The sequence below is a fragment of the Salvelinus fontinalis genome, chromosome 33 (assembly GCF_029448725.1).
Source record: "Salvelinus fontinalis isolate EN_2023a chromosome 33, ASM2944872v1, whole genome shotgun sequence".
Lineage (NCBI taxonomy): Eukaryota > Metazoa > Chordata > Actinopteri > Salmoniformes > Salmonidae > Salvelinus > Salvelinus fontinalis.
The window spans coordinates 7551827-7578502 of record NC_074697.1 but is presented as its reverse complement, the minus strand read 5'-3'; the positions used below and the strand labels follow the sequence as shown (position 1 = coordinate 7578502).

Genomic DNA, 26676 nt, shown 5'->3' with positions numbered 1-26676 from the left:
CTTGACTACAGGGACTGATATGTGTCTGTTTGTACACTATGCTCTGTGTACCAACCTCCCCTTGACTACAGGGACTGATATGTGTCTGTTTGTACACTATGCTCTGTGTCCCAACCTCCCCTTGAGTCCAGGGACTGATATGTGTGTGTTTGTACACTATGCTCTGTGTACCAACCTCCCCTTGACTACAGGGACTGATATGTGTGTGTTTGTACACTATGCTCTGTGTACCAACCTCCCCTTGACTACAGGGACTGATATGTGTGTGTTTGTACACTATGCTCTGTGTACCAGCCTCCCCTTGACTACAGGGACTGATATGTGTGTGTTTGTACACTATGCTCTGTGTACCAGCCTCCCCTTGACTACAGGGACTGATATGTGTGTGTTTGTACACTATGCTCTGTGTACCAGCCTCCCCTTGACTACAGGGACTGATATGTGTGTGTTTGTACACCCTGCTCTGTGTACCAGCCTCCCCTTGACTACAGGGACTGATATGTGTGTGTTTGTACACTATGCTCTGTGTACCAACCTCCCCTTGACTACAGGGACTGATATGTGTGTGTTTGTACACTATGCTCTGTGTACCAACCTCCCCTTGACTACAGGGACTGATATGTGTGTGTTTGTACACTATGCTCTGTGTACCAACCTCCCCTTGACTACAGGGACTGATATGTGTGTGTTTGTACACTATGCTCTGTGTACCAACCTCCCCTTGACTACAGGGACTGATATGTGTGTGTTTGTACACTATGCTCTGTGTACCAACCTCCCCTTGAGTCCAGGGACCGCGGCGATGCAGATGATCCTGGCAGAGCAGACAGCGATACAGGCCTCTACAGTGGGCTGGTCTCTGATGTTGAGCAGACACACCTGGCCCACGTAACCATCACTGTTACACACCCACACCTCACTGCTGCTCTCTGGACAACTGTGGCTGGGGGAGGCACAGGAGAACTGGGGAGGGAGAGGCAGGATAGGAGGAAAAGGACTATGAATACTTAAGTAGGCATGTTCTGCATCAAATTGTACCATGGATAGTCAGAATGGCCTGGTAACCATGTCACGCAACCAGGGTTGAGCTCGATTCAACTAAAATTACAATTCAATAATCGAAAAAATAGCATTTATTTTCAAAAAGTACAAGCTATTTTATTTCCATTTTTTTTTCTTCAGAATGTTAAATTCAAATCACTTCCTGAATTTGCTGCCTTCAAATCTAATTGAGCCCAACCCTGCACACCATCAGGACAGGCTGGCGTCGCTCTCACCTGCATCCCACTACGGGTCTTCATAATGGGGATAGCCTTCAGGAACTCTGGGTCCCACTGGTCCTTATTCATTGCTACACACAGGACAAAGGAAGGGATAGAGGTTAATAAGCTACAGTTTACTCTCAAGGGAAAGGCTCTAGTGAACAATCCCTTTAATACCATGTTAAATAACATGAGCGTGTGTTTCCTCATACCCAGTTTCTTCTTGGCATCTTCGAAGGCCTGTTGAAAGTTGCTGCGTGTGTCTGGGGAGCTGAACTCAAACACGAAGCTGGTTTCTGCCGAGGCGGTGGTCAGCTCCAGCTTGGTGGGCAGGAAGGTCATACTGAAGGCTAGAGACTGTTTCTCTGCAAGCTCCCTGTGGACTGACACCATCAGGTCCTTTATCACATCATCCAGAGACTGAGGGGAGAGAGAGAGAGGTTTGTTAACGGAGGTGTGTATGAGACTGTTTCTCAGAGAGAGAGAGAGAGAGAGAGAGAGAGAGAGAGAGAGAGGTTTGTTAACGGAGGTGTGTATGAGACTGTTTCTCAGAGAGAGAGAGAGAGAGAGGAGAGAGAGAGAGAGAGAGAGGTTTGTTAACGGAGAAGTGTATGAAACTGTTTCTCAGAGAGAGAGAGAGGTTTGTTAACGGAGGTGTGTATGAGACTGTTTCTCAGAGAGAGAGAGGAGAGAGAGAGAGAGGGGGAGAGAGAGAGAGAGAGGAGAGAGAGAGAGAGGGGAGAGAGAGAGAGAGAGAGAGGAGAGAGAGAGAGAGAGAGAGAGAGAGAGGAGAGAGAGAGAGAGGTTTGTTAACGGAGGTGTGTATGAGACTGTTTCTCAGAGAGAGAGAGAGAGAGAGAGAGAGAGAGAGGTTTGTTAACGGAGGTGTGTATGAGACTGTTTCTCAGAGAGAGAGGAGAGAGAGAGAGAGAGAGAGAGAGAGAGAGAGAGACAGAGAGAGAGAGAGAGAGAGAGAGAGAGAGGTTTGTTAACGGAGATGTGTATGAAACTGTTTCTCAGAGAGAGAGAGGGGAGAGAGAGAGAGAGAGAGAGGTTTGTTAACGGAGGTGTGTATGAGACTGTTTCTCAGAGAGAGAGGAGAGAGAGAGAGAGAGAGGTTTTTAACGGAGGTGTGTATGAGACTGTTTGCCTGAGAGAGAGGAGCGAGAGAGAGAGAGAGAGAGAGGTTTTTAACGGAGGTGTGTATGAGACTGTTTCTCAGAGAAAGAGGAGAGAGAGAGAGAGAGAGAGAGGTTTGTTAACGGAGGTGTGTATGAGACTGTTTCTCAGAGAGAGAGAGAGAGAGAGAGAGAGAGAGAGAGAGAGAGAGAGAGAGGTTTGTTAACGGAGGTGTGTATGAGACTGTTTCTCAGAGAAAGAGGAGAGAGAGAGAGAGAGAGAGAGGTTTGTTAACGGAGGTGTGTATGATACTGTTTCTCAGAGAGAGAGAGAGAGAGAGAGAGAGAGAGAGAGAGAGAGAGAGAGAGAGAGGTTTGTTAACGGAGGTGTGTATGAGACTGTTTCTCAGAGAAAGAGGAGAGAGAGAGAGAGAGAGAGGTTTTTAACGGAGGTGTGTATGAGACTGTTTGCCTGAGAGAGAGGAGCGAGAGAGAGAGAGGTTTTTAACGGAGGTGTGTATGGGTCTGTTTGCCTGAGAGAGAGGAGCGAGAGAGAGAGAGAGGTTTTTTAACGGAGGTGTGTATGAGACTGTTTGCCTGAGAGAGAGGAGCGAGAGAGAGAGAGAGGTTTTTTAACGGAGGTGTGTATGAGACTGTTTGCCTGAGAGAGAGGAGCGAGAGAGAGAGAGAGGTTTTTAACGGAGGTGTGTATGAGACTGTTTGCCTGAGAGAGAGGAGAGAGAGAGATGTGTGGAGGAGGGGGACAAATGTAATTGTGTATGTGATCTGTTAGACGACTATGAGACGAGTGCATGTGTGTGTGTGTGTGTGTGTGTGTGTGTGTGTGTGTGTGTGTGTGTGTGTGTGTGTGTGTGTGTGTTACCTGGTGAGGGAAGCTGAGAGTCTCTGATAGTTTGCTGATCTGTCCCAGTGTACTCAGGTCCTCATCCAGTCGACCAATCATCTTCTGGATGGTCTCTTTGTTGGTTGCCTGGGAGGGGCCTAACATACAGGAAAGGAGATGATGACATTTGACCTCTGATACTCACAGGAAACTACAGATCCCATGAGCACTGGCATACAGGAAGAACTACAGTATAATCTCAGACACATATAAACTACACATCCCATGAGCCTTCAGGAGTCTTACTTTTCACCATCTCCACGTCCTCTAGGGGAAGTTTCCACAGGAATTTATATTTACTGGAAGTATCGATCACACTGGCAACAGAGTACCTGGAAGAGGGGGAGACAGAAAGACGAGAGGACAGGGAGATAGATAGTTATTTCTGTCTACGATGCAATGTGTTAAGGCAACACTAGGGGGCAGCAAGTCTCCTTTTATTTAACACTGCAAATGATGGGGTGAACCCATAGAGAATGATAGAGGCCTCTAGTAGCCAAAAGGCCATGTGAGTATAGGAAGCGCATTGAGGGCTTCAACTAATGTAGTCAACTGGGTGGGGCTTCCGACTTCATTGACTGATCCTTCGTGTCCATCCAGCTCATCAGGAGGGCTCAGCCAAATCGTGAAGAAGTAAATGGACTACTTCAAAATGAAGATAGCCTCAATGGCGCTGCCCATGCAGTCAAATACACTATAATGGCACAGATACAAAGTCCTCTAATTATCTCTATGGGTGAACCAAGGGACCAGGATTCCTGTCTGGAAGCATGGTTTTGACTACTGCTACAGTCTTGCTTTATAACTGCAGTTTAACTCGTCTGGCCCAGAAAGGTAATTTCCATAGACGGACCCATAGAGAAGTCAGTTTTCAAATCATTGTTTCCCCCCCATCACTCACACCCAAAGATATTAACATTTTATATTCATCCAAATGTCTGTCATGTTTTTGGATGACGTGATGACACTGCTCCTGGGCACACCGAGTGCTGGTACGCATATGAAGTCGGGCCGTGTAAACCAACCAGGATATAGACGGTCCATGAATCGGCGTATGCGAACATGAGTAAATTAGTTGAAAACAAAGGTCGGACATCTTGGACCCAGTGTCTAGATCTTTTATACCTCAATGTGGTGAACGTAGGTGACCAAATACTTATTTTCCACCATAATATGCAAATAAATTCATTAAAAATCCTACAATGTGATTTTCTGGATTTATTTCCCTCATTTTGTCTGTCATAGTTGAAGTGTACCTATTATGAAAATTACAGGCCTCTCTCATCTTTTTAAGTGGGAGAACTTGCACAATTGGTGGCTGACTAAATACTTTTTTGCCCCACTGTATGTGTATATGTGTGTGTGTATGTGAGTGTGTGTGTATGTGAGTGTGTGTGTGTGTATGTGTGTGTTTGTGAGTGTGTGTATGTGAGTGTGTGTGTGTGTATGTGAGTGTGTGTGTATGTGTGTGTTTGTGAGTGTGTATGTCTCACAGGCTCATGGAGCTGCGTCTCAGGGATCCAGACTTCCTCTTGAGGGTGGTGCAGATGAGCAGATCACTGAAGAGGAAGAGAGAGCGGTCCTTCTTACCCCCCACGGTCTTCTGCAGAGAAAGAGAGACAGCGACAGACAGACAGACACACAAAGACAGAGAGAGTGAGAGAGACAGCGACAGAGAGAGAAACACAGTCCTATCCTTCTCATCCGTTATCTAGATTGTAGATTGATATCTGACAGAGGTCAGTCCCACAGCAGAGCAGTCCCACAGCAGAGCAGTCCCTCAGCAGAGCAGTCCCTCAGCAGAGCAGTCCCTCAGCAGAGCAGTCCCTCAGCAGAGTATCTATGGTCCCTGCTCTCAATCTCTATCCAGAAGAGCATCATAATAGCACACTGTCAATCTACTGTCTGAGTGTCTCAGACTCACCGCCTCCATCACCATCTCCTGTCTCAGGAACTTCCTCATTGGGTTAAGGATCTGTCAGCGAGAGAGATTAGAATCATTATTACAGTAGCATCAACTTCGAGATAGCAAAAGAAAGCACAACGTATAATATTTAAACTTTTAAAACATTTAATTTAAAAACAGAACATATATATATTCTGTTTTTAAATGAAATGTTTTATATATATATATACACACACACACTACCGTTCAAAAGTTTGGGGTTGGCCACTTAGAAATGTCCTTGTTTTCCATGAAGGAACTTGCAGGTGCCTTGGTAGAAGAGTGGGGTAACATCTCACAGCAAGAACTGGCAAATCTAGTATAGTCCATGAGGAGGAGATACACTGCAGTACTTACTGCAGCTGGTGGCCACACCAGATACTGACTGTTACTTTTGATTTTGACCCCCCTTTGTTCAGGGACACATTATTCCATTTCTGTTAGTCACATGTCTGTGGAACTTGTTCAGTTTATGTCTCAGTTGTTGAATCTTGTTATGTTCATACAAATATTTACACATGTTAAGTTTGCTGACAAACGCAGTTGACAGTGAGATGACATTTCTTTTTTTGCTGAGTTTACATGTCAATTTGTTGAGGTAATCTGAAGAGATTTCACCCCATGCTTCCTGAAGCACCTCCCACAAGTTGGATTGGATTGATGGGCACTTCTTACGTACCATACGGTCAAGCTGCTCCCACAGCAGCTCAATAGGGTTGAGATCCGGTGACTGTGCTGGCCACTCCGTTATAGACAGAATACCAGCTGACTGCTTCTTCCCTAAATAGTTATTGCATAGTTTAGAGCTGTGCTTTGGGTCATTGTCCTGTTGTAGGAGGAAATTGGCTCCAATTAAGCGTCGTCCACAGCGTATGGCATGGCGTTGCAAAATGGAGTGATAGCCTTCCTTCTTCAAGATCCCTTTTACCCTGTACAAATCTCCCACTTTAAATGATCAACTTGGATTAGCTAACACAACGTGCCATTAGAACACAGGAGTGATGGTTGCTGATAATGGGCCTCTGTACACCTATGAAATTATTCCATAAAACATGATTAATTTTTTTATCTGTCATTTCCAGTTACAAGTCATTTACAATATTAACAATGTTTCTGATCAATTTTATGTTATTTTAATGTACAAAAAAAATGAGCTTTTCTTTCAAAAACAAGGACATTTCTAAGTGACCCCAAACTTTTGAACGGCAGTGTATATGTGAGTGTCCTACATCTCTGACGTGTTCTACTCCCTCGATGTGGGCTTCTATCTCCTGCATGACGCGTGTCTCTCTCTCCACCTCCTCCGCAGAGCGACGACCCTTATTGATCTTCTCAGCCAATCGCTTGATGTCTCTCTGGGCGTCCAATAGCAACGGGTGGTCTGGATGTTCCTCAGGAGTGTGCTTCAACAGATCCTAGAGAACAGGGACACCACGTGTTACTACCAAGTCAAAGGAAGCACCACCTGTAAAAGAATAGGCCTTCATATATACATGCTTATCTTCATCTTTCAAACGCAGGCCTTCAACACTAAATTGGTTGACATTGTGGAAATAGCTAGGCCAGGAGAAGCCTGAGACTTGCCTAGGATTTATCCCAGTTAGGCAGAGGGAACCATGGGGATCCTGCTGGTCATCTATGAACATTTCAACATCTTGGTCATGTACTGTTATAATCTCCACCCGGCACAGCCAGAAGAGGACTGGCCACCCCTCAGAGCCTGGTTCCTCTCTAGGTTTCTTCTTAGGTTCCTGCCTTTCTAGGGAGTTTTTCCTAGCAATCGTGCTTCTACGCCTGCATTGCTTGCTGTTTGGGGTTTTAGGCAGGGTTTCTGCATAGCACTTTGTAACATCTGTTGTTGTAAAGGTCTTTTTAATTACATTTGACTGATTGATTGAGTTCGGGCAGAGTTGAGGGGACTCACCTTGACCAGCAGCTCATAACGGGGGATCCTCTGGACAGGCTTGATCATCAGATCACCCAGGGCCTGCTTCTCCTTGTTCTCACGCATACTGGTCTGTGGGGGGGGGGGGGGGGGGGGGGGGGACCGAAGCGAGAGACAGGAGCGAGAGACAGGGATAGACAGGGAGACAGAAAAGAGAGACAGGGAGAACGGGACAGAGTTCTAGTCAGACATACAGTACATATGAACCATACGGTGTGAATAATCGGTCTGGTTTCTCCACAGACACTAGATGGCGGTATGGTTCCACATTCTGATCAGTCACACTCCTGTGACCGAGTCACTGAAGAAGACCTGTGACTTTTTAATAGGTCATCATCTAGTCTGGTCAAAGGTCAACAATAGCTGGAGATATAGGGACACACACACTGAACTATACACAGACAGACATGCAGGAACACACATCCACATGTTCTGAGCTCCATGTCTCAGCTCTGCCAATCAGTAGCCATCTGACTAGTGAGGAACTGCCCCCTCCCTACCTCCATGTCTCAGCTCTGCCAATCAGTAGCCATCTGACTAGTGAGGAACTGCCCCCTCCCTACCTCCAGGCTATGCTCAAACACTACACCCCAACCGGAGCACTGCGTTCGGTCACCTCTGGTCTCTTGGCTCTCCCACCCCTGCTAAAATTACTCAAATGTAAATGATTCACTTCAGCGGAACCTGCCTATCACACGTGTGTGTGTGTGTGTGTGTGTGTGTGTGTGTGTGTGTGTGTGTGTGTGTGTGTGTGTGTGTGTGTGTGGTGTGTGTGTGTGGTGTGTGTGTGTGGTGTGTGTGTGTGGTGTGTGTGTGGTGTGTGTGTGTGTAATCCAAAAGAACTGGGCCAGACTTCTCTACCTCAAGCCGGGTGTACACTACACAATTTTGGACCCAATTAAGCTGTCCTAGACAAGTTTAGGAGATCGGAGATAAACTCCATGTGGTAGCCTACTCGGGTCAGAGACGTAAACCGAGGGCTATCGATCCCGTCTTTGAGACGGAACATGTTTGATTTTATCAACACAAAATCTGCAATGCTCTTGTAGTGTGAACGTGCAACAAGTTTTAGAGAAGGACAGATGACTAGTACTAGAATAGGACAGATGACTAGTACTAGATTGAATATGTAGACTAGAGAAGGACAGATGACTAGTACTAGAATGAATATGTAGACTAGAGAAGGACAGATGACTAGTACTAGAATGAATATGTAGACTAGAGAAGCCCAGATGACTAGTACTAGAATGAATATGTAGACTAGAGAAGGACAGATGACTAGTACGATAATGAATATGTAGACTAGAGAAGGACAGATGACTAGTACGAGAATGAATATGTAGACTAGAGAAGGACAGATGACTAGTACGATAATGAATATGTAGACTAGAGAAGGACAGATGACTAGTACTAGAATGAATATGTAGACTAGAGAAGGACAGATGACTAGTACTAGAATGAATATGTAGACTAGAGAAGGACAGATGACTAGTACTAGAATGAATATGTAGACTAGAGAAGGACAGATGACTAGTACTAGAATGAATATGTAGACTAGAGAAGGACAGATGACTAGTACTAGAATGAATATGTAGACTAGAGAAGGACAGATGACTAGTACTAGAATGAATATGTAGACTAGAGAAGGACAGATGACTAGTACTAGAATGAATATGTAGACTAGAGAAGGACAGATGACTAGTACTAGAATGAATATGTAGACTAGAGAAGGACAGATGACTAGTACTAGAATGAATATGTAGACTAGAGAAGGACAGATGACTAGTACTAGAATGAATATGTAGACTAGAGAAGGACAGATGACTAGTACTAGAATGAATATGTAGACTAGAGAAGGACAGATGACTAGTCACTACGTTGCCAAGACAACAAGCTACAGAAAAGACGGGTGTTAATGTCAGAGGCCCAGCCATGTTAGGATTTTGAAAGTCCTGTAGTTTACGCCCGGCATCAGGGGATCAGTGATCGAGTGTCTCTTTCTAAAGAAAATCTCCTGAGAGAACTGCCATTGGAAGAGCAGCAGGGACAGGATGTGCACAAACACACACACACACACACACACGATAAAGACACTTAGAGACAAGTCCATGAATCACACTCATCTACACAAACACACTCATATCAACAGCGGACATACACTACCATTCAAAAGTTTGAGGTCACTTAGAAATGTCCTTGTTTTTGAAAGAAAAGCTATTTTTTTGTCCATTAAAATAACATCAAATTGATCAGAAGTACAGTATAGACATTGTTAATGTTGTAAATGACTATTGTAGCTGGAAACGGCTGATTGTTTAATGGAATATCTACATAGGCGTACAGAGGCCCATTATCAGCAACCATCACTCCTGTGTTCCAATGGCACGTTGTGTTAGCTAATCCAAGTTTATCATTTTAAAAAAGCTAATTGATCATTAGAAAACCCTTTTGCAATTATGTTAGCACAGCTGAAAACTGTTGGGCTGATTAAAGAAGCAATAAAACTGTCCTTCTTTAGACTAGTTGAGTATCTGGAGCATCAGCATTTGTGGGTTTGATTACAGGCTCAAAATGAGCAGAAACAATTAACTTTCTTCTGAAACTCGTCAGTCTATTCTTGTTCTGAGAAATGAAGGCTATTCCATGCGATAAATTGCCAAGAAACTGAAGATCTCATACAACGTTGTGTTGGACGGCACTTAATTGTAGCCAATTTCCTCCTACAACAGGACAACGACCCAAAGCACAGCTCTAAACTATGCAAGAACTATTTAGGGCGGGAGCAGTCAGCTGGTATTCTGTCTATAACGGAGTGGCTAGCACAGTCACCGGATCTCAACCCTATTGAGCTGCTGTGGGAGCAGCTTGACCGTATGGTACATAAGAAGTGCCCATCAAGCCAATCCAACTTGTGGGAGGTGCTTCAGGAAGCCTGGGGTGAAATCTCTTCTGATTACCTCAACAAATTGACAACTAGAATACCAAAGGTCTGCAAGGCTGTAATTGCAGGCTTCTTTGACGAAAGCAAAGTTTGAAGGACACAATTATTATTTAAATTAAAAATCATTATTTAGAAACTTGTCAACATCTTGACTATGTTTCCTATTCATTTTGCAACTCATTCCATGTATTTTTCCATGGAAAACAAGGACATTTCTAAGTGACTCCAAACTTTTGAACGGTAGTGTACACACTCACCTCCAGGAACTTGAGGAATGCCGGCTTGGCCTCCTTTGCGATCCTCACTGCGTCTTTGGCGTTCAGAAAGTTATCGATGTATGCTGAATAAATATTAGCAAGAATCTCTTTGGAGAACTGTGTGAAAGATAGAGAGGAGAGATAAAGTTAACAGGCAAACAGGAATATAAACATACTGTATCCGGTATCATCGGATGGGGCCACAGTGTCTCCTGACCCCTCCTGTCTCAGCCTCCAGTATTTATGCTGCAGTAGTTTGTGTCGGGGGGCTAGGGTCAGTTGGTTATATCTGGAGTACTTCTCCTGTCTTATCCGGTGTCCTGTGTGAATTTAAGTATGCTCTCTCTAATTCTCTCCTTCTCTCTTTCTTTCTCTCTCTCGGAGGACCTGAGCCCTAGGACCATGCGTCAGGACGACCGGGCATGATGACTCCTTGCTGTCCCCAGTCCTCATGGCCTTGCTGCTGTTCCAGTTTCAACTGTTCTGCCTGCGGTTATGGAACCCCTACCTGTCCCAGACCTGCTGTTTTTAACTCTTAATTATCGGCTATGAAAAGCCAACTGACATTTTTTTCCTGATTATTATTTGACCATGCTTGTCATTTATGAACATTTTGAACATCTTGGCCATGTTCTGTTATAATCTCCACCCGGCACAGCCAGAAGAGGACTGGCCACCCCTCATAGCCTGGTTCCTCTCTAGGTTTCTTCCTAGGTTTTGGCCTTTCTAGGGAGTTTTTCCTAGCCATCGTGCTTCTACACCTGCATTGCTTGCTGTTTGGGGTTTTAGGCTGGGTTTCTGTACAGCACTTTGATAAATCAGCTGATGTACGAAGGGCTATATAAAATAAACTTGATTGATTGATTGTAAAAGGCCCCCCTCATACTAGGTTTGATTTGCTACTAGCATAATCCGGCTACGTGAAGTGAGGAACTGCCCCTGCCTGTGCCTCGCATACTCCCTTAAAAGACTTTTGCTTGAAAAACAAGGGGAAAAAAGTGCCAATAATACTGTTTGTCCCTTTAGAGACACTGTAGCAACAACATATCCAGTATACATCACCTCAAATAGTCAGAATTAATCTGAGACAAATCAAGAAATCTGTCATTAATTTAGTCGTTTTTGCAGAGCAGGTCTTAGTTAGATATAAAATTGTGTGACTAAGACGTTTGGTGCAGTACTTCTCAAGTGAAAAAATTGCAAGAAAACTTGTCGTCTCTTGTTGAATGACAACAAACACTTCATTAAAGAATCCCGTCCATAGTTTCCACTCTGACTAGGAGTAGTACTGTTGACCAATCACTGAAAAAGGGGCGTAGAAGAAAAACAACAACTACCGAACACCAAAACGAACAAAAACATCAAACGTTCGTCATAATATATGCGCGGACTGCTTCGAAGCATGCGACAGACTATAAACTGACACTGAATGAGGGTGAATCTTGCCCGGCAACAAGTGGTTGGTGAGCCTGGTCCTGGCTGGGATTGGCCAATATGGTGATACATAGGAAGCCTCCCTCTAGGCTTAAAAACCAAAGTAAAAAGGGCATTCCTCAATTGGGGGAAAGGGGCATTCCTCCGTGGGGGGAAAGGGCATTCCTCCGTGGGGGAAAGGGGCATTCCTCCGTGGGGGGAAAGGGGCATTCCTCAATTGGGGGAAAGGGGCATCCTCCGTGGGGGAAAGGGGCATTCCTCCGTGGGGGAAAGGGGCATTCCTCAATTGGGGGAAAGGGGCATTCCTCAATTGGGGGAAAGGGGCATTCTTCCGTGGGGGAAAGGGGCATCCTTCGTGGGGAGAGAGACAAACACACACATCCACAGGATGTGTTGCACAACACGCATTATGGCATGCTCCCCACACTGACACACACCGTGACTCACTCTGACCTGCCTTTCTTCTACACAATGGAGATGAGTGGGGAGGAGAGAAAGAAATGAGGGGGGAAAGGAAATGGAAAGAGACAGACAGACAGACAGACAGACAGACAGAGAGAGACACAGACAGACAAACAGACAGACAGACAGACAGACAGACAGACAGAGAGAGAGAGACACAGACAGACAGACAGAGAGAGAGAGACACAGACAGACAGACAGACAGACAGACAGACAGACAGACAGACAGACAGAGACAGACAGACAGACAGACAGACAGACAGACAGAGACACAGACAGACAGACAGACAGACAGACAGACAGACAGACAGACACAGACAGACAGACAGACAGACAGACAGAGACACAGACAGACAGACAGACAGAGAGAGAGACACAGACAGACAGACAGACAGAGAGAGAGAGAGAGAGAGACACACAGACAGACAGACAGACAGACAGACAGACATACAGACAGACAGACAGACAGACAGATAGGAGGGGTATGGTTTAATGGTAAGACAGAAATAGGCATTATGACCACTCATGAAAAGAGCTACCCCATCATCCCTCTCTCCATCTGTAAGGAGTGATAGCAGGATGGAGAAAGGCTGCTCAATCGTTCAAAGTGTGATAAATCAGGTGCTATACACCGCAGGCGGCCAGTGGCACCTTAATTGGGGAGGACAGGCTCACAGTAATGGCTGAAATGGAATGGTATCGAGCACATGGTTTCCAGAACACATGGTTTCCAGAACACATGGTTTCTAGAACACATGGTTTCTAGAACACATGGTTTCCAGAACACATGGTTTCCAGAACACATGGTTTCCAGAACACATGGTTTCCAGAACACATGGTTTCCAGAACAGATGGTTTCCAGAACACATGGTTTCCAGAACAGATGGTTTCCAGAACACATGGTTTCCAGAACACATGGTTTCCAGAACACATGGTTTATAAAACACATGGTTTCTAGATCACATGGTTTCTAGAACACATGGTTTCCAGAACAGATGGTTTCCAGAACACATAGTTTCCAGAACAGATGGTTTCCAGAACAGATGGTTTCCAGAACAGATGGTTTCTAGAACACATGGTTTCCAGAACACATGGTTTCCAGAACAGATGGTTTCCAGAACACATGGTTTCCAGAACAGATGGTTTCCAGAACAGATGGTTTCCAGAACACATGGTTTCCAGAACAGATGGTTTCCAGAACACATGGTTTCCAGAACAGATGGTTTCCAGAACACATGGTTTCCATGTGTTTGATACCATTCCATTCACTGCCTTACAGCCATTATTATGAGCTGTCCTCCCCTCAGCAGCCCCCTGTGCTGTACACCTACGCAGTCACCTGTCTCCCCTCTCTCCATCCCTCCAGTTACACAAGCAGCCACTCTGCCCCATCCTCGTCACGCTTTCCCCATCTTTCCCTTCTAATGTGGGAATAATGTGCAAGTCATTCTTTTTTTCCTCATTTTTAAAGGCCCAGTGCAGTCAAAAATGTGATTTTTCTGAGTTTTATATATACAGTATTTCCACACTATGAGGTTGGAATAATACTGTGAAATTGTGAAAATGCCCTTTTAGTGTAAGAGCTGTTTGAAACGACTGCCTGACATTTCAGCCTGTTATAGTGGGATGGAGTTTTGGCCTGCCTGATGACATCACCAGGAAGCTATTTTAGTTTTAACATTTTGTCATTTTAATTGAAAACAAAATCACAGTATGGTACTTTATTGTTACCCAGAAATGATTTGATATTTAGATAAAAACAGCTACATTGGATCTTTAAGTGGCGATGTTTTTAAAAAGCACAAGTCTCTCTCGCTCTCCTTCATCAATCTGGAAGGAACTGCTCAGACTTTCAAACATTACATCCAAAGCTCCCATCCACAAACACACTATTCATAACCTAAATAAAGCCACTATGGAGTCTGGACAGGTGGAATGGACAGCATGTAAACAGAAGGTGTAGAAACCCAAGGCTGGCCCTAACTGGTAGGCCAACTCTCTTACACAACCTCCCTGGTTCTATAGTATAATCTTTACAGTATAATCCCTGTCCTTTAGACTCTCTAATAATAATAATAATATATGCCATTTAGCAGACACTTTTATCCAAAGTCACTTACAGTCATGTGTGCATAAATGTTATGTATGTATGGTCCCAGGAATGGATCCCACTACCCTGGGTCTACCAACTATACATGATGTTACTGTTGGCTGTCTGTCAAAGGAGGGAGCAAGACTGCATAGTCTTGCACATAGGTTCAGAATGTGCTAGTACACGGGGTCAGGCCAGTTCAGGGCTACTGAGACAGATGTGTTTTGACAGGGTATCACCACAAGAGGCTGAACTGTAGAGGGGGAGAAGGGCTGAGGGGTGAGAGAGAGGGGGGTGAAAAATAATGGTGTGGGGGTGAGAGAGAGAAGGGTGAGGGGGTGAGAGAAGTGGGGGGGGGGTGAGAGAGGGGTGAAGAGGACGAGAGGGGTGAAGAGGGTGAGGGGGTGAGAGAGTGAGGGGTGAAGGGGGGGTTGATAGTTCAGAGAGGTCAAGGGATTACTACTCGCTACATTCCACTAGCATGGGCTACCAATGCTACACATTCTGACTGCATTTCACTAGCATGGGCTAACAATGCTACACATTCTGACTGCATTTCAATAGCATGGGCTAACAATGCTATAGATTCTGATTGCATTTCACTAGCATGGGCTAACAACGCTACACAGTGATGCTACGCTGGTTAGGATAAAGGCTTCAGCATGCTCCAGTTGGCTGGCGCCTAGCCGAGTTACCAGATCAGTGTGCTCGCATACTCCATTCAAATAACCAGTACTGTTTGTCCATTTTGAGACGCCGTAGCCACACTCTCCTCAAAATAGTCTAAGATAACTCAAGAAATCTGTCATTAAATTTGGTAATTTTTGCCAAGGAGATCTTAGTCACACATTTTTACATCTAACTAAAATGTTTGTTGTAGTACTTCTTAATCACTTCCTGTAGGCCCTCCTGTAGGCGAGCCACGCACGTCGGGTCCACTCACAACAATCATCCCAGCAGCCAGACAGCGCACCCGTAACTTGATGACTAGAAAGACACCTGTTCTGAACCACCTGTGTGTATGTAATGGTATTCTGTGACTGACACTAGGCTTATACTTGTAGCCTGTATTGATGCGTGCACTGCCGTCCGCGTGCGTCTCGGTCACTCATCTCCGTCTTGGCAACATGGAAGTGTTGTCGTCGAAACACAACGCAGAGCGTACACCACCCGCCGGTTTCAAATAAATTCTCTCATTTTTCATTTGGCTGTGTTGTAATAGCTTCCAGTTTTCTTAGCATTTTGTGTCAACTATGATAGGCTCAGGTTCTACCCCCACTATTTCATTCACCGGGACGCCGTACCGGACCCTACCGACTTACTTTCACCCGTGGTTTCTCCATTATTCACAGTGATTGGAAGGAGGGAGGTACTTACCGATTGGATAAGCAACTGACCCACGGTCTGTCTGTCGTGCCATTGGCTAATGCAGCCGGTGACCTGTTCCAGGAAGTGCTCATGGTGCTCCAGGATCTCTGGGATCTGATAGAACATCTCATCCACCAATGAGGGATCAACTAGGGATCCACTGTCTGGCTGCTTCAGAGGCCGCATATAGCCCTACAGATAGAGAGGGAGAGACGGAGAGGTAGAGGGAGGAGGTAGAGGGGGGAGAGAGAGGGAGAGAGACGGAAATAGATAAAGAGGGGACAGAAGAGGGGATATAGAGGAGGGGAGGTAGAGAGATAGAGAGGGGGAGGTAGAGAGAGATAGAGAGGGGGAGGTAGAGAGAGATAGAGAGGGGGAGGTAGAGAGATAGAGAGGGGGAGGTAGAGAGATAGAGAGGGGGAGGTAGAGAGAGAGAGGGGGGGAGGTAGAGAGATAGAGAGGGAGAGGTAGAGAGATAAAGAGGGGGAGGTAGAGAGATAGAGAGGGGGAGGTAGAGAGATAGAGAGGGGGAGGTAGAGAGATAGAGAGGGGGAGGTAGAGAGAGAGAGGGGGGGAGGTAGAGAGAGATAGAGAGGGGGAGGTAGAGAGATAGAGAGGGGGAGGTAGAGATAGAGAGGGAGAGGTAGAGAGATAAAGAGGGGGAGGTAGAGAGATAGAGAGGGGGAGGTAGAGAGATAGAGAGGGGGAGGTAGAGAGATAGAGAGGGGGAGGTAGAGAGAGAGAGGGGGGGAGGTAGAGAGAGAGAGAGGGGGAGGTAGAGAGAGGGGGAGGTAGAGAGAGAGGGGAGGTAGAGATAGAGAGGGGGGGTAGAGAGAGAGAGAGAGAGAGAGAGAGGGGGAGGTAGAGAGAGAGAGGGGGGTAGAGAGATAGAGAGGGGGAGGTAGAGAGATAGAGGGGGGGGGTAGAGAGAGAGGGGAACAGAAGAGGGGATATAGAGGAGGGGAAGTAGAGAGAGAGAGGGGGAGGTAGAGAGAGAGAGGGGGGGTAGAGAGATAGAGAGGGGTAGGTAGAGAGATAGAGAGGGGGGGAGGTAGAGAGAGAGGGGAACAGAAGAGGGGATATAGAGGAGGGGAAGTAGAGAGAGAGAGAGAGAGAGAGAGAGAGGGGGAGGTAGAGAGAGAGAGGGGGAGGTAGAGAGATAGAGAGGGGGAGGTAGAGAGAGAGAGAGGGGGGGAGGTAGAGAGAGAGAGAGGGGGGGAGGTAGAGAGATAGAGAGGGGGAGGTAGAGAGAGAGAGGGGGAGGTAGAGAGATAGAGAGGGGGAGGTAGAGAGATAGAGAGGGGGAGGTAGAGAGATAGAGAGGGGGAGGTAGAGAGATAGAGAGGGGGAGGTAGAGAGATAGAGAGGGGGAGGTAGAGAGATAGAGAGGGGGAGGTAGAGAGAGAGAGGGGGGAGGTAGAGAGAGAGAGAGAGAGAGAGAGGGGGAGGTAGAGAGAGGGGGGGTAGAGAGATAGAGAGGGGGAGGTAGAGAGATAGAGAGGGGGAGGTAGAGAGATAGAGAGGGGGAGGTAGAGAGATAGAGAGGGGCAGGTAGAGAGATAGAGAGGGGGAGGTAGAGAGATAGAGAGAGAGAGAGGGGGAGGTAGAGAGAGAGAGAGAGGGGGAGGTAGAGAGAGAGAGAGAGGGGGAGGTAGAGCGATAGAGACAGAGAGAGGGGGAGGTAGAGAGAGAGGGGAGGTAGAGATAGAGAGGGGGGGAGGTAGAGAGAGAGAGAGGGGGAGGTAGAGAGAGAGAGGGGGGTAGAGAGATAGAGAGGGGGAGGTAGAGAGAGAGGGGAACAGAAGAGGGGATATAGAGGAGGGGAAGTAGAGAGAGAGAGAGAGAGAGAGAGGGGGAGGTAGAGAGAGAGAGGGGGGGAGGTAGAGAGAGAGAGAGGGGGAGGTAGAGATAGAGAGGGGGAGGTAGAGAGAGAGAGAGAGAGGGGGAGGTAAAGAGATAGAGAGGGGGAGGTAGAGAGATAGAGAGGGGGAGGTAGAGAGATAGAGAGGGGGAGGTAGAGAGATAGAGAGGGGGAGGTAGAGAGATAGAGAGGGGGAGGTAGAGAGATAGAGAGGGGGAGGTAGAGAGATAGAGAGGGGCAGGTAGAGAGATAGAGAGGGGGAGGTGGAGAGATAGAGAGGGTGAGGTAGAGAGGGGGGGATAGAGAGGGGGCGGGAAGGGGGATAGAGAGGGTGAGGTAGAGAGGGGGGGTAGAGAGGGGTCGGTAGAGAGATAGAGAGGGGGAGGTAGAGAGGGGGGGGTAGAGAGGGGGGAGGTAGAGAGATAGAGTTTAAAAAAACAGCCTTTATTGTACATAAGGAAAAGAGTCATGAGGTTGAGTGTGTGTGTGTGTGTGTGTGTGTGTGTGTGTGTGTGTGTGTGTGTGTGTGTGTGTGTGTGTGTGTGTGTGTGTGTGTGTGTGTGTGTGTGTGTGTGTGTGTGTGTGTGTGTGTGTGTGTGCGGGTGCGTGTGCGGGTGTGGGTGTGGGTGCGTGTGTGGGTGCGTGTGTGGGCGTGTTCTAAGACAGGCTAAGATGAAAGGAAACATCTCCATGTCCCCATCGGCCCACAGTATCTACTAGTAATTGGGGGAAAAAATGGTAGTAACATATCAGGATATTATTTTTGACAATATATCGTATTGATAATATGGCAATATTATTTTTTAACTATTAGGCTGTACCTAGGGCTGTTGTGTTGCCACACCGGCAGTCATGAGTCATGACCACAGTAGAATTCCACATGATCGTTGAGTCATGGTAATCTCCTCTTATGCACTCTGGACATGCTTTGGTAGTACTAAACTTGCTAACAACCATCAGGTCTTAATGGCCTGGTACTCAGGGCTCTATTGTCCCTCCATCAGGTCCTAATGGACTGGTACTCAGGGCTCTATTGTCCCTCCATCAGGTCCTAATGGACTGGTACTCAGAGCTCTATTGTCCCTCCATCAGGTCCTAATGACCTGGTACTCAGAGCTCTATTGTTCCTCCATCAGGTCTTAATGGCCTCATACTCAGGGCTCTATTGTCCCTCCATCAGGTCTTAATGGCCTCATACTCAGAGCTCTATTGTTCCTCCATCAGGTCTTAATGGCCTGGTACTCAGGGCTCTATTGTTCCTCCATCAGGTCCTAATGGCCTGGTACTCAGAGCTCTATTGTCCCTCCATCAGGTCCTAATGGCCTGGTACTCAGAGCTCTATTGTCCCTCCATCAGGTCCTAATGGACTGGTACTCAGGGCTCTATTGTCCCTCCATCAGGTCCTAATGGACTGGTACTCAGAGCTCTATTGTCCCTCCATCAGGTCCTAATGGCCTCATACTCAGAGCTCTATTGTCCCTCCATCAGGTCCTAATGGCCTCATACTCAGAGCTCTATTGTTCCTCCATCAGGTCCTAATGGCCTCATACTCAGAGCTCTATTGTCCCTCCATCAGGTCCTAATGGCCTGGTACTCAGAGCTCTATTGTCCCTCCATCAGGTCCTAATGGCCTCATACTCAGAGCTCTATTGTTCCTCCATCAGGTCCTAATGGCCTCATACTCAGAGCTCTATTGTCCCTCCATCAGGTCCTAATGGCCTCATACTCAGAGCTCTATTGTTCCTCCATCAGGTCCTAATGGCCTCATACTCAGAGCTCTATTGTCCCTCCATCAGGTCCTAATGGCCTGGTACTCAGAGCTCTATTGTCCCTCCATCAGGTCCTAATGGCCTCATACTCAGAGCTCTATTGTTCCTCCATCAGGTCCTAATGGCCTCATACTCAGAGCTCTATTGTCCCTCCATCAGGTCCTAATGGCCTCATACTCAGAGCTCTATTGTTCCTCCATCAGGTCTTAATGGCCTCATACTCAGAGCTCTATTGTCCCTCCATCAGGTCCTAATGGACTGGTACTCAGAGCTCTATTGTTCCTCCATCAGGTCTTAATGGCCTCATACTCAGAGCTCTATTGTCCCTCCATCAGGTCCTAATGGCCTCATACTCAGAGCTCTATTGTCCCTCCATCAGGTCTTAATGGCCTCATACTCAGAGCTCTATTGTCCCTCCATCAGGTCTTAATGGACTGGTACTCAGAGCTCTATTGTCCCTCCATCAGGTCTTAATGGCCTGGTACTCAGAGCTCTATTGTTCCTCCATCAGGTCCTAATGGACTGGTACTCAGAGCTCTATTGTCCCTCCATCAGGTCCTAATGGCCTGGTACTCAGGGCTCTATTGTCCCTCCATCAGGTCCTAATGGACTGGTACTCAGGGCTCTATTGTCCCTCCATCAGGTCTTAATGGTCTGGTACTCAGGGCTCTATTGTCCCTCCATCAGGTCTTAATGGACTGATACTCAGAGCTCTATTGTTCCTCCATCAGGTCTTAATGGACTGATACTCAGAGCTCTATTGTCCCTCCATCAGGTCCTAATGGACTGGTACTCAGGGCTCTATTGTCCCTCCATCAGGTCTTAATGGACTGGTACTCAGGGCTCTATTGTCCCTCCATCAGGTCTTAATGGACTGGTACTCAGAGCTCTATTGTCACTCCATCAGGTCCTAATGGACTGGTACTCAGAGCTCTATTGTCCCTCCATCAGGTCTTAATGGACTGGTACTCAGAGCTCTATTGTCCCTCCATCAGGTCTTAATGGACTGGTACTCAGGGCTCTATTGTCCCTCCATCAGGTCCTAATGGACTGGTACTCAGAGCTCTATTGTCCCTCCATCAGGTCTTAATGGCCTCATACTCAGGGCTCTATTGTCCCTCCATCAGGTCTTAATGGACTGGTACTCAGAGCTCTATTGTCCCTCCATCAGGTCCTAATGGCCTGGTACTCAGGGCTCTATTGTCCCTCCATCAGGTCTTAATGGACTGGTACTCAGAGCTCTATTGTCCCTCCATCAGGTCCTAATGGCCTGGTACTCAGGGCTCTATTGTCCCTCCATCAGGTCTTAATGGCCTGGTACTCAGGGCTCTATTGTCCCTCCATCAGGTCCTAATGGCCTGGTACTCAGAGCTCTATTGTCCCTCCATCAGGTCCTAATGGCCTGGTACTCAGGGCTCTATTGTTCCTCCATCAGGTCTTAATGACTGGTACTCAGGGCTCTATTGTCCCTCCATCAGGTCTTAATGGCCTGGTACTCAGGGCTCTATTGTCCCTCCATCAGGTCCTAATGGCCTGGTACTCAGAGCTCTATTGTCCCTCCATCAGGTCCTAATGGACTGGTACTCAGAGCTCTATTGTCCCTCCATCAGGTCCTAATGGCCTGGTACTCAGGGCTCTATTGTCCCTCCATCAGGTCCTAATGGACTGGTACTCAGAGCTCTATTGTCCCTCCATCAGGTCTTAATGGACTCATACTCAGAGCTCTATTGTCCCTCCATCAGGTCCTAATGGACTGGTACTCAGAGCTCTATTGTCCCTCCATCAGGTCTTAATGGACTCATACTCAGAGCTCTATTGTCCCTCCATCAGGTCCTAATGGACTGGTACTCAGAGCTCTATTGTCCCTCCATCAGGTCTTAATGGACTCATACTCAGAGCTCTATTGTCCCTCCATCAGGTCCTAATGGACTGGTACTCAGAGCTCTATTGTCCCTCCATCAGGTCTTAATGGACTCATACTCAGAGCTCTATTGTCCCTCCATCAGGTCTTAATGGCCTCATACTCAGAGCTCTATTGTCCCTCCATCAGGTCCTAATGGCCTGGTACTCAGAGCTCTATTGTCCCTCCATCAGGTCTTAATGGACTCATACTCAGAGCTCTATTGTCCCTCCATCAGGTCTTAATGGCCTCATACTCAGAGCTCTATTGTCCCTCCATCAGGTCTTAATGGACTGGTACTCAGAGCTCTATTGTCCCTCCATCAGGTCCTAATGGACTGGTACTCAGAGCTCTATTTTCCCTCCATCAGGTCTTAATGACTGGTACTCAGGGCTCTATTGTCCCTCCATCAGGTCCTAATGGACTGGTACTCAGAGCTCTATTGTCCCTCCATCAGGTCTTAATGGCCTCATACTCAGAGCTCTATTGTCCCTCCATCAGGTCTTAATGGCCTCATACTCAGAGCTCTATTGTCCCTCCATCAGGTCTTAATGGCCTCATACTCAGAGCTCTATTGTCCCTCCATCAGGTCTTAATGGCCTCATACTCAGAGCTCTATTGTCCCTCCATCAGGTCCTAATGGACTGGTACTCAGAGCTCTATTGTCCCTCCATCAGGTCTTAATGGCCTCATACTCAGAGCTCTATTGTCCCTCCATCAGGTCCTAATGGACTGGTACTCAGGGCTCTATTGTCCCTCCATCAGGTCTTAATGACTGGTACTCAGAGCTCTATTGTTCCTCCATCAGGTCTTAATGACTGGTACTCAGAGCTCTATTGTTCCTCCATCAGGTCTTAATGACTGGTACTCAGAGCTCTATTGTTCCTCCATCAGGTCTTAATGACTGGTACTCAGGGCTCTATTGTTCCTCCATCAGGTCTTAATGACTGGTACTCAGAGCTCTATTGTTCCTCCATCAGGTCTTAATGACTGGTACTCAGAGCTCTATTGTTCCTCCATCAGGTCTTAATGACTGGTACTCAGAGCTCTATTGTTCCTCCGTCAGGTCCTAATGGCCTGGTACTCAGGGCTCTATTGTTCCTCCACCAGGTCCTAATGGCCTGGTACTCAGAGCTCTATTGTCCCTCCATCAGGTCTTAATGGCCTGGTACTCAGAGCTCTATTGTCCCTCCATCAGGTCCTAATGGACTGGTACTCAGAGCTCTTCTGTCCCTCCATCAGGTCTTAATGGCCTCATACTCAGAGCTCTATTGTCCCTCCATCAGGTCTTAATGGACTGGTACTCAGGGCTCTATTGTCCCTCCATCAGGTCCTAATGGACTGGTACTCAGAGCTCTATTGTCCCTCCATCAGGTCCTAATGGACTGGTACTCAGAGCTCTATTGTCCCTCCATCAGGTCTTAATGGACTGGTACTCAGGGCTCTATTGTCCCTCCATCAGGTCCTAATGGACTGGTACTCAGAGCTCTATTGTCCCTCCATCAGGTCTTAATGGACTGGTACTCAGAGCTCTATTGTCCCTCCATCAGGTCTTAATGGACTGGTACTCAGAGCTCTATTGTCCCTCCATCAGGTCCTAATGGACTGGTACTCAGAGCTCTATTGTCCCTCCATCAGGTCTTAATGGCCTCATACTCAGAGCTCTATTGTCCCTCCATCAGGTCCTAATGGACTGGTACTCAGAGCTCTATTGTCCCTCCATCAGGTCTTAATGGCCTCATACTCAGAGCTCTATTGTCCCTCCATCAGGTCCTAATGGACTGGTACTCAGAGCTCTATTGTCCCTCCATCAGGTCCTAATGGCCTGGTACTCAGAGCTCTATTGTCCCTCCATCAGGTCTTAATGGACTGGTACTCAGGGCTCTATTGTCCCTCCATCAGGTCCTAATGGACTGGTACTCAGAGCTCTATTGTCCCTCCATCAGGTCCTAATGGACTGGTACTCAGAGCTCTATTGTCCCTCCATCAGGTCCTAATGGACTGGTACTCAGAGCTCTATTGTCCCTCCATCAGGTCCTAATGGACTGGTACTCAGAGCTCTATTGTCCCTCCATCAGGTCTTAATGGACTGGTACTCAGGGCTCTATTGTCCCTCCATCAGGTCCTAATGGACTGGTACTCAGAGCTCTATTGTCCCTCCATCAGGTCTTAATGGACTCATACTCAGAGCTCTATTGTCCCTCCATTAGGTCTTAATGGCCTCATACTCAGAGCTCTATTGTCCCTCCATCAGGTCTTAATGGCCTCATACTCAGAGCTCTATTGTCCCTCCATCAGGTCCTAATGGACTGGTACTCAGAGCTCTATTGTCCCTCCATCAGGTCTTATGGGCCTCATACTCAGAGCTCTATTGTCCCTCCATCAGGTCTTAATGGACTGGTACTCAGGGCTCTATTGTCCCTCCATCAGGTCCTAATGGACTGGTACTCAGAGCTCTATTGTCCCTCCATCAGGTCTTAATGGACTGGTACTCAGAGCTCTATTGTCCCTCCATCAGGTCTTAATGGACTGGTACTCAGAGCTCTATTGTCCCTCCATCAGGTCCTAATGGACTGGTACTCAGAGCTCTATTGTCCCTCCATCAGGTCTTAATGGCCTCATACTCAGAGCTCTATTGTCCCTCCATCAGGTCCTAATGGACTGGTACTCAGAGCTCTATTGTCCCTCCATCAGGTCTTAATGGCCTCATACTCAGAGCTCTATTGTCCCTCCATCAGGTCCTAATGGACTGGTACTCAGAGCTCTATTGTCCCTCCATCAGGTCCTAATGGCCTGGTACTCAGAGCTCTATTGTCCCTCCATCAGGTCTTAATGGACTGGTACTCAGGGCTCTATTGTCCCTCCATCAGGTCCTAATGGACTGGTACTCAGAGCTCTATTGTCCCTCCATCAGGTCCTAATGGACTGGTACTCAGAGCTCTATTGTCCCTCCATCAGGTCCTAATGGACTGGTACTCAGAGCTCTATTGTCCCTCCATCAGGTCCTAATGGACTGGTACTCAGAGCTCTATTGTCCCTCCATCAGGTCTTAATGGACTGGTACTCAGGGCTCTATTGTCCCTCCATCAGGTCCTAATGGACTGGTACTCAGAGCTCTATTGTCCCTCCATCAGGTCTTAATGGACTCATACTCAGAGCTCTATTGTCCCTCCATCAGGTCTTAATGGCCTCATACTCAGAGCTCTATTGTCCCTCCATCAGGTCTTAATGGCCTCATACTCAGAGCTCTATTGTCCCTCCATCAGGTCCTAATGGACTGGTACTCAGAGCTCTATTGTCCCTCCATCAGGTCTTAATGGCCTCATACTCAGAGCTCTATTGTCCCTCCATCAGGTCTTAATGGACTGGTACTCAGGGCTCTATTGTCCCTCCATCAGGTCCTAATGGACTGGTACTCAGAGCTCTATTGTCCCTCCATCAGGTCTTAATGGACTGGTACTCAGAGCTCTATTGTCCCTCCATCAGGTCTTAATGGACTGGTACTCAGAGCTCTATTGTCCCTCCATCAGGTCCTAATGGACTGGTACTCAGAGCTCTATTGTCCCTCCATCAGGTCTTAATGGCCTCATACTCAGAGCTCTATTGTCCCTCCATCAGGTCCTAATGGACTGGTACTCAGAGCTCTATTGTCCCTCCATCAGGTCTTAATGGCCTCATACTCAGAGCTCTATTGTCCCTCCATCAGGTCCTAATGGACTGGTACTCAGAGCTCTATTGTCCCTCCATCAGGTCCTAATGGCCTGGTACTCAGAGCTCTATTGTCCCTCCATCAGGTCTTAATGGACTGGTACTCAGGGCTCTATTGTCCCTCCATCAGGTCCTAATGGACTGGTACTCAGAGCTCTATTGTCCCTCCATCAGGTCCTAATGGACTGGTACTCAGAGCTCTATTGTCCCTCCATCAGGTCCTAATGGACTGGTACTCAGAGCTCTATTGTCCCTCCATCAGGTCCTAATGGACTGGTACTCAGAGCTCTATTGTCCCTCCATCAGGTCTTAATGGACTGGTACTCAGGGCTCTATTGTCCCTCCATCAGGTCCTAATGGACTGGTACTCAGAGCTCTATTGTCCCTCCATCAGGTCTTAATGGACTCATACTCAGAGCTCTATTGTCCCTCCATCAGGTCCTAATGGCCTCATACTCAGAGCTCTATTGTCCCTCCATCAGGTCTTAATGGCCTCATACTCAGAGCTCTATTGTCCCTCCATCAGGTCTTAATGGACTGGTACTCAGAGCTCTATTGTCCCTCCATCAGGTCTTAATGGCCTGGTACTCAGAGCTCTATTGTTCCTCCATCAGGTCCTAATGGACTGGTACTCAGAGCTCTATTGTCCCTCCATCAGGTCCTAATGGCCTGGTACTCAGGGCTCTATTGTCCCTCCATCAGGTCCTAATGGACTGGTACTCAGGGCTCTATTGTCCCTCCATCAGGTCTTAATGGTCTGGTACTCAGGGCTCTATTGTCCCTCCATCAGGTCTTAATGGACTGATACTCAGAGCTCTATTGTTCCTCCATCAGGTCTTAATGGACTGATACTCAGAGCTCTATTGTCCCTCCATCAGGTCCTAATGGACTGGTACTCAGGGCTCTATTGTCCCTCCATCAGGTCTTAATGGACTGGTACTCAGGGCTCTATTGTCCCTCCATCAGGTCTTAATGGACTGGTACTCAGAGCTCTATTGTCACTCCATCAGGTCCTAATGGACTGGTACTCAGAGCTCTATTGTCCCTCCATCAGGTCTTAATGGACTGGTACTCAGAGCTCTATTGTCCCTCCATCAGGTCTTAATGGACTGGTACTCAGGGCTCTATTGTCCCTCCATCAGGTCCTAATGGACTGGTACTCAGAGCTCTATTGTCCCTCCATCAGGTCTTAATGGCCTCATACTCAGGGCTCTATTGTCCCTCCATCAGGTCTTAATGGACTGGTACTCAGAGCTCTATTGTCCCTCCATCAGGTCCTAATGGCCTGGTACTCAGGGCTCTATTGTCCCTCCATCAGGTCTTAATGGACTGGTACTCAGAGCTCTATTGTCCCTCCATCAGGTCCTAATGGCCTGGTACTCAGGGCTCTATTGTCCCTCCATCAGGTCTTAATGGCCTGGTACTCAGGGCTCTATTGTCCCTCCATCAGGTCCTAATGGCCTGGTACTCAGAGCTCTATTGTCCCTCCATCAGGTCCTAATGGCCTGGTACTCAGGGCTCTATTGTTCCTCCATCAGGTCTTAATGACTGGTACTCAGGGCTCTATTGTCCCTCCATCAGGTCTTAATGGCCTGGTACTCAGGGCTCTATTGTCCCTCCATCAGGTCCTAATGGCCTGGTACTCAGAGCTCTATTGTCCCTCCATCAGGTCCTAATGGACTGGTACTCAGAGCTCTATTGTCCCTCCAT

The 26676-nt window shown here is 47.3% G+C and overlaps 1 protein-coding gene across 1 annotated transcript in view; it reads right to left on the bottom strand.

Moving 5' to 3' along the window:
* Positions 1-26676, bottom strand: part of LOC129831699 (rho guanine nucleotide exchange factor 17-like) — a 111899-nt gene that overhangs the window by 5058 nt on the left and 80165 nt on the right. The window contains exons 3-13 of the mRNA XM_055895076.1: positions 15738-15920; positions 10373-10489; positions 7154-7246; positions 6459-6644; positions 5209-5259; positions 4778-4887; positions 3531-3616; positions 3264-3382; positions 1475-1682; positions 1278-1351; positions 776-963 (exon numbers count right to left, since the gene is read on the bottom strand). Coding sequence (XP_055751051.1) covers positions 776-963; positions 1278-1351; positions 1475-1682; positions 3264-3382; positions 3531-3616; positions 4778-4887; positions 5209-5259; positions 6459-6644; positions 7154-7246; positions 10373-10489; positions 15738-15920 — 1415 coding nt within the window. The remainder of the gene's footprint in view (positions 1-775; positions 964-1277; positions 1352-1474; positions 1683-3263; positions 3383-3530; positions 3617-4777; positions 4888-5208; positions 5260-6458; positions 6645-7153; positions 7247-10372; positions 10490-15737; positions 15921-26676) is intronic.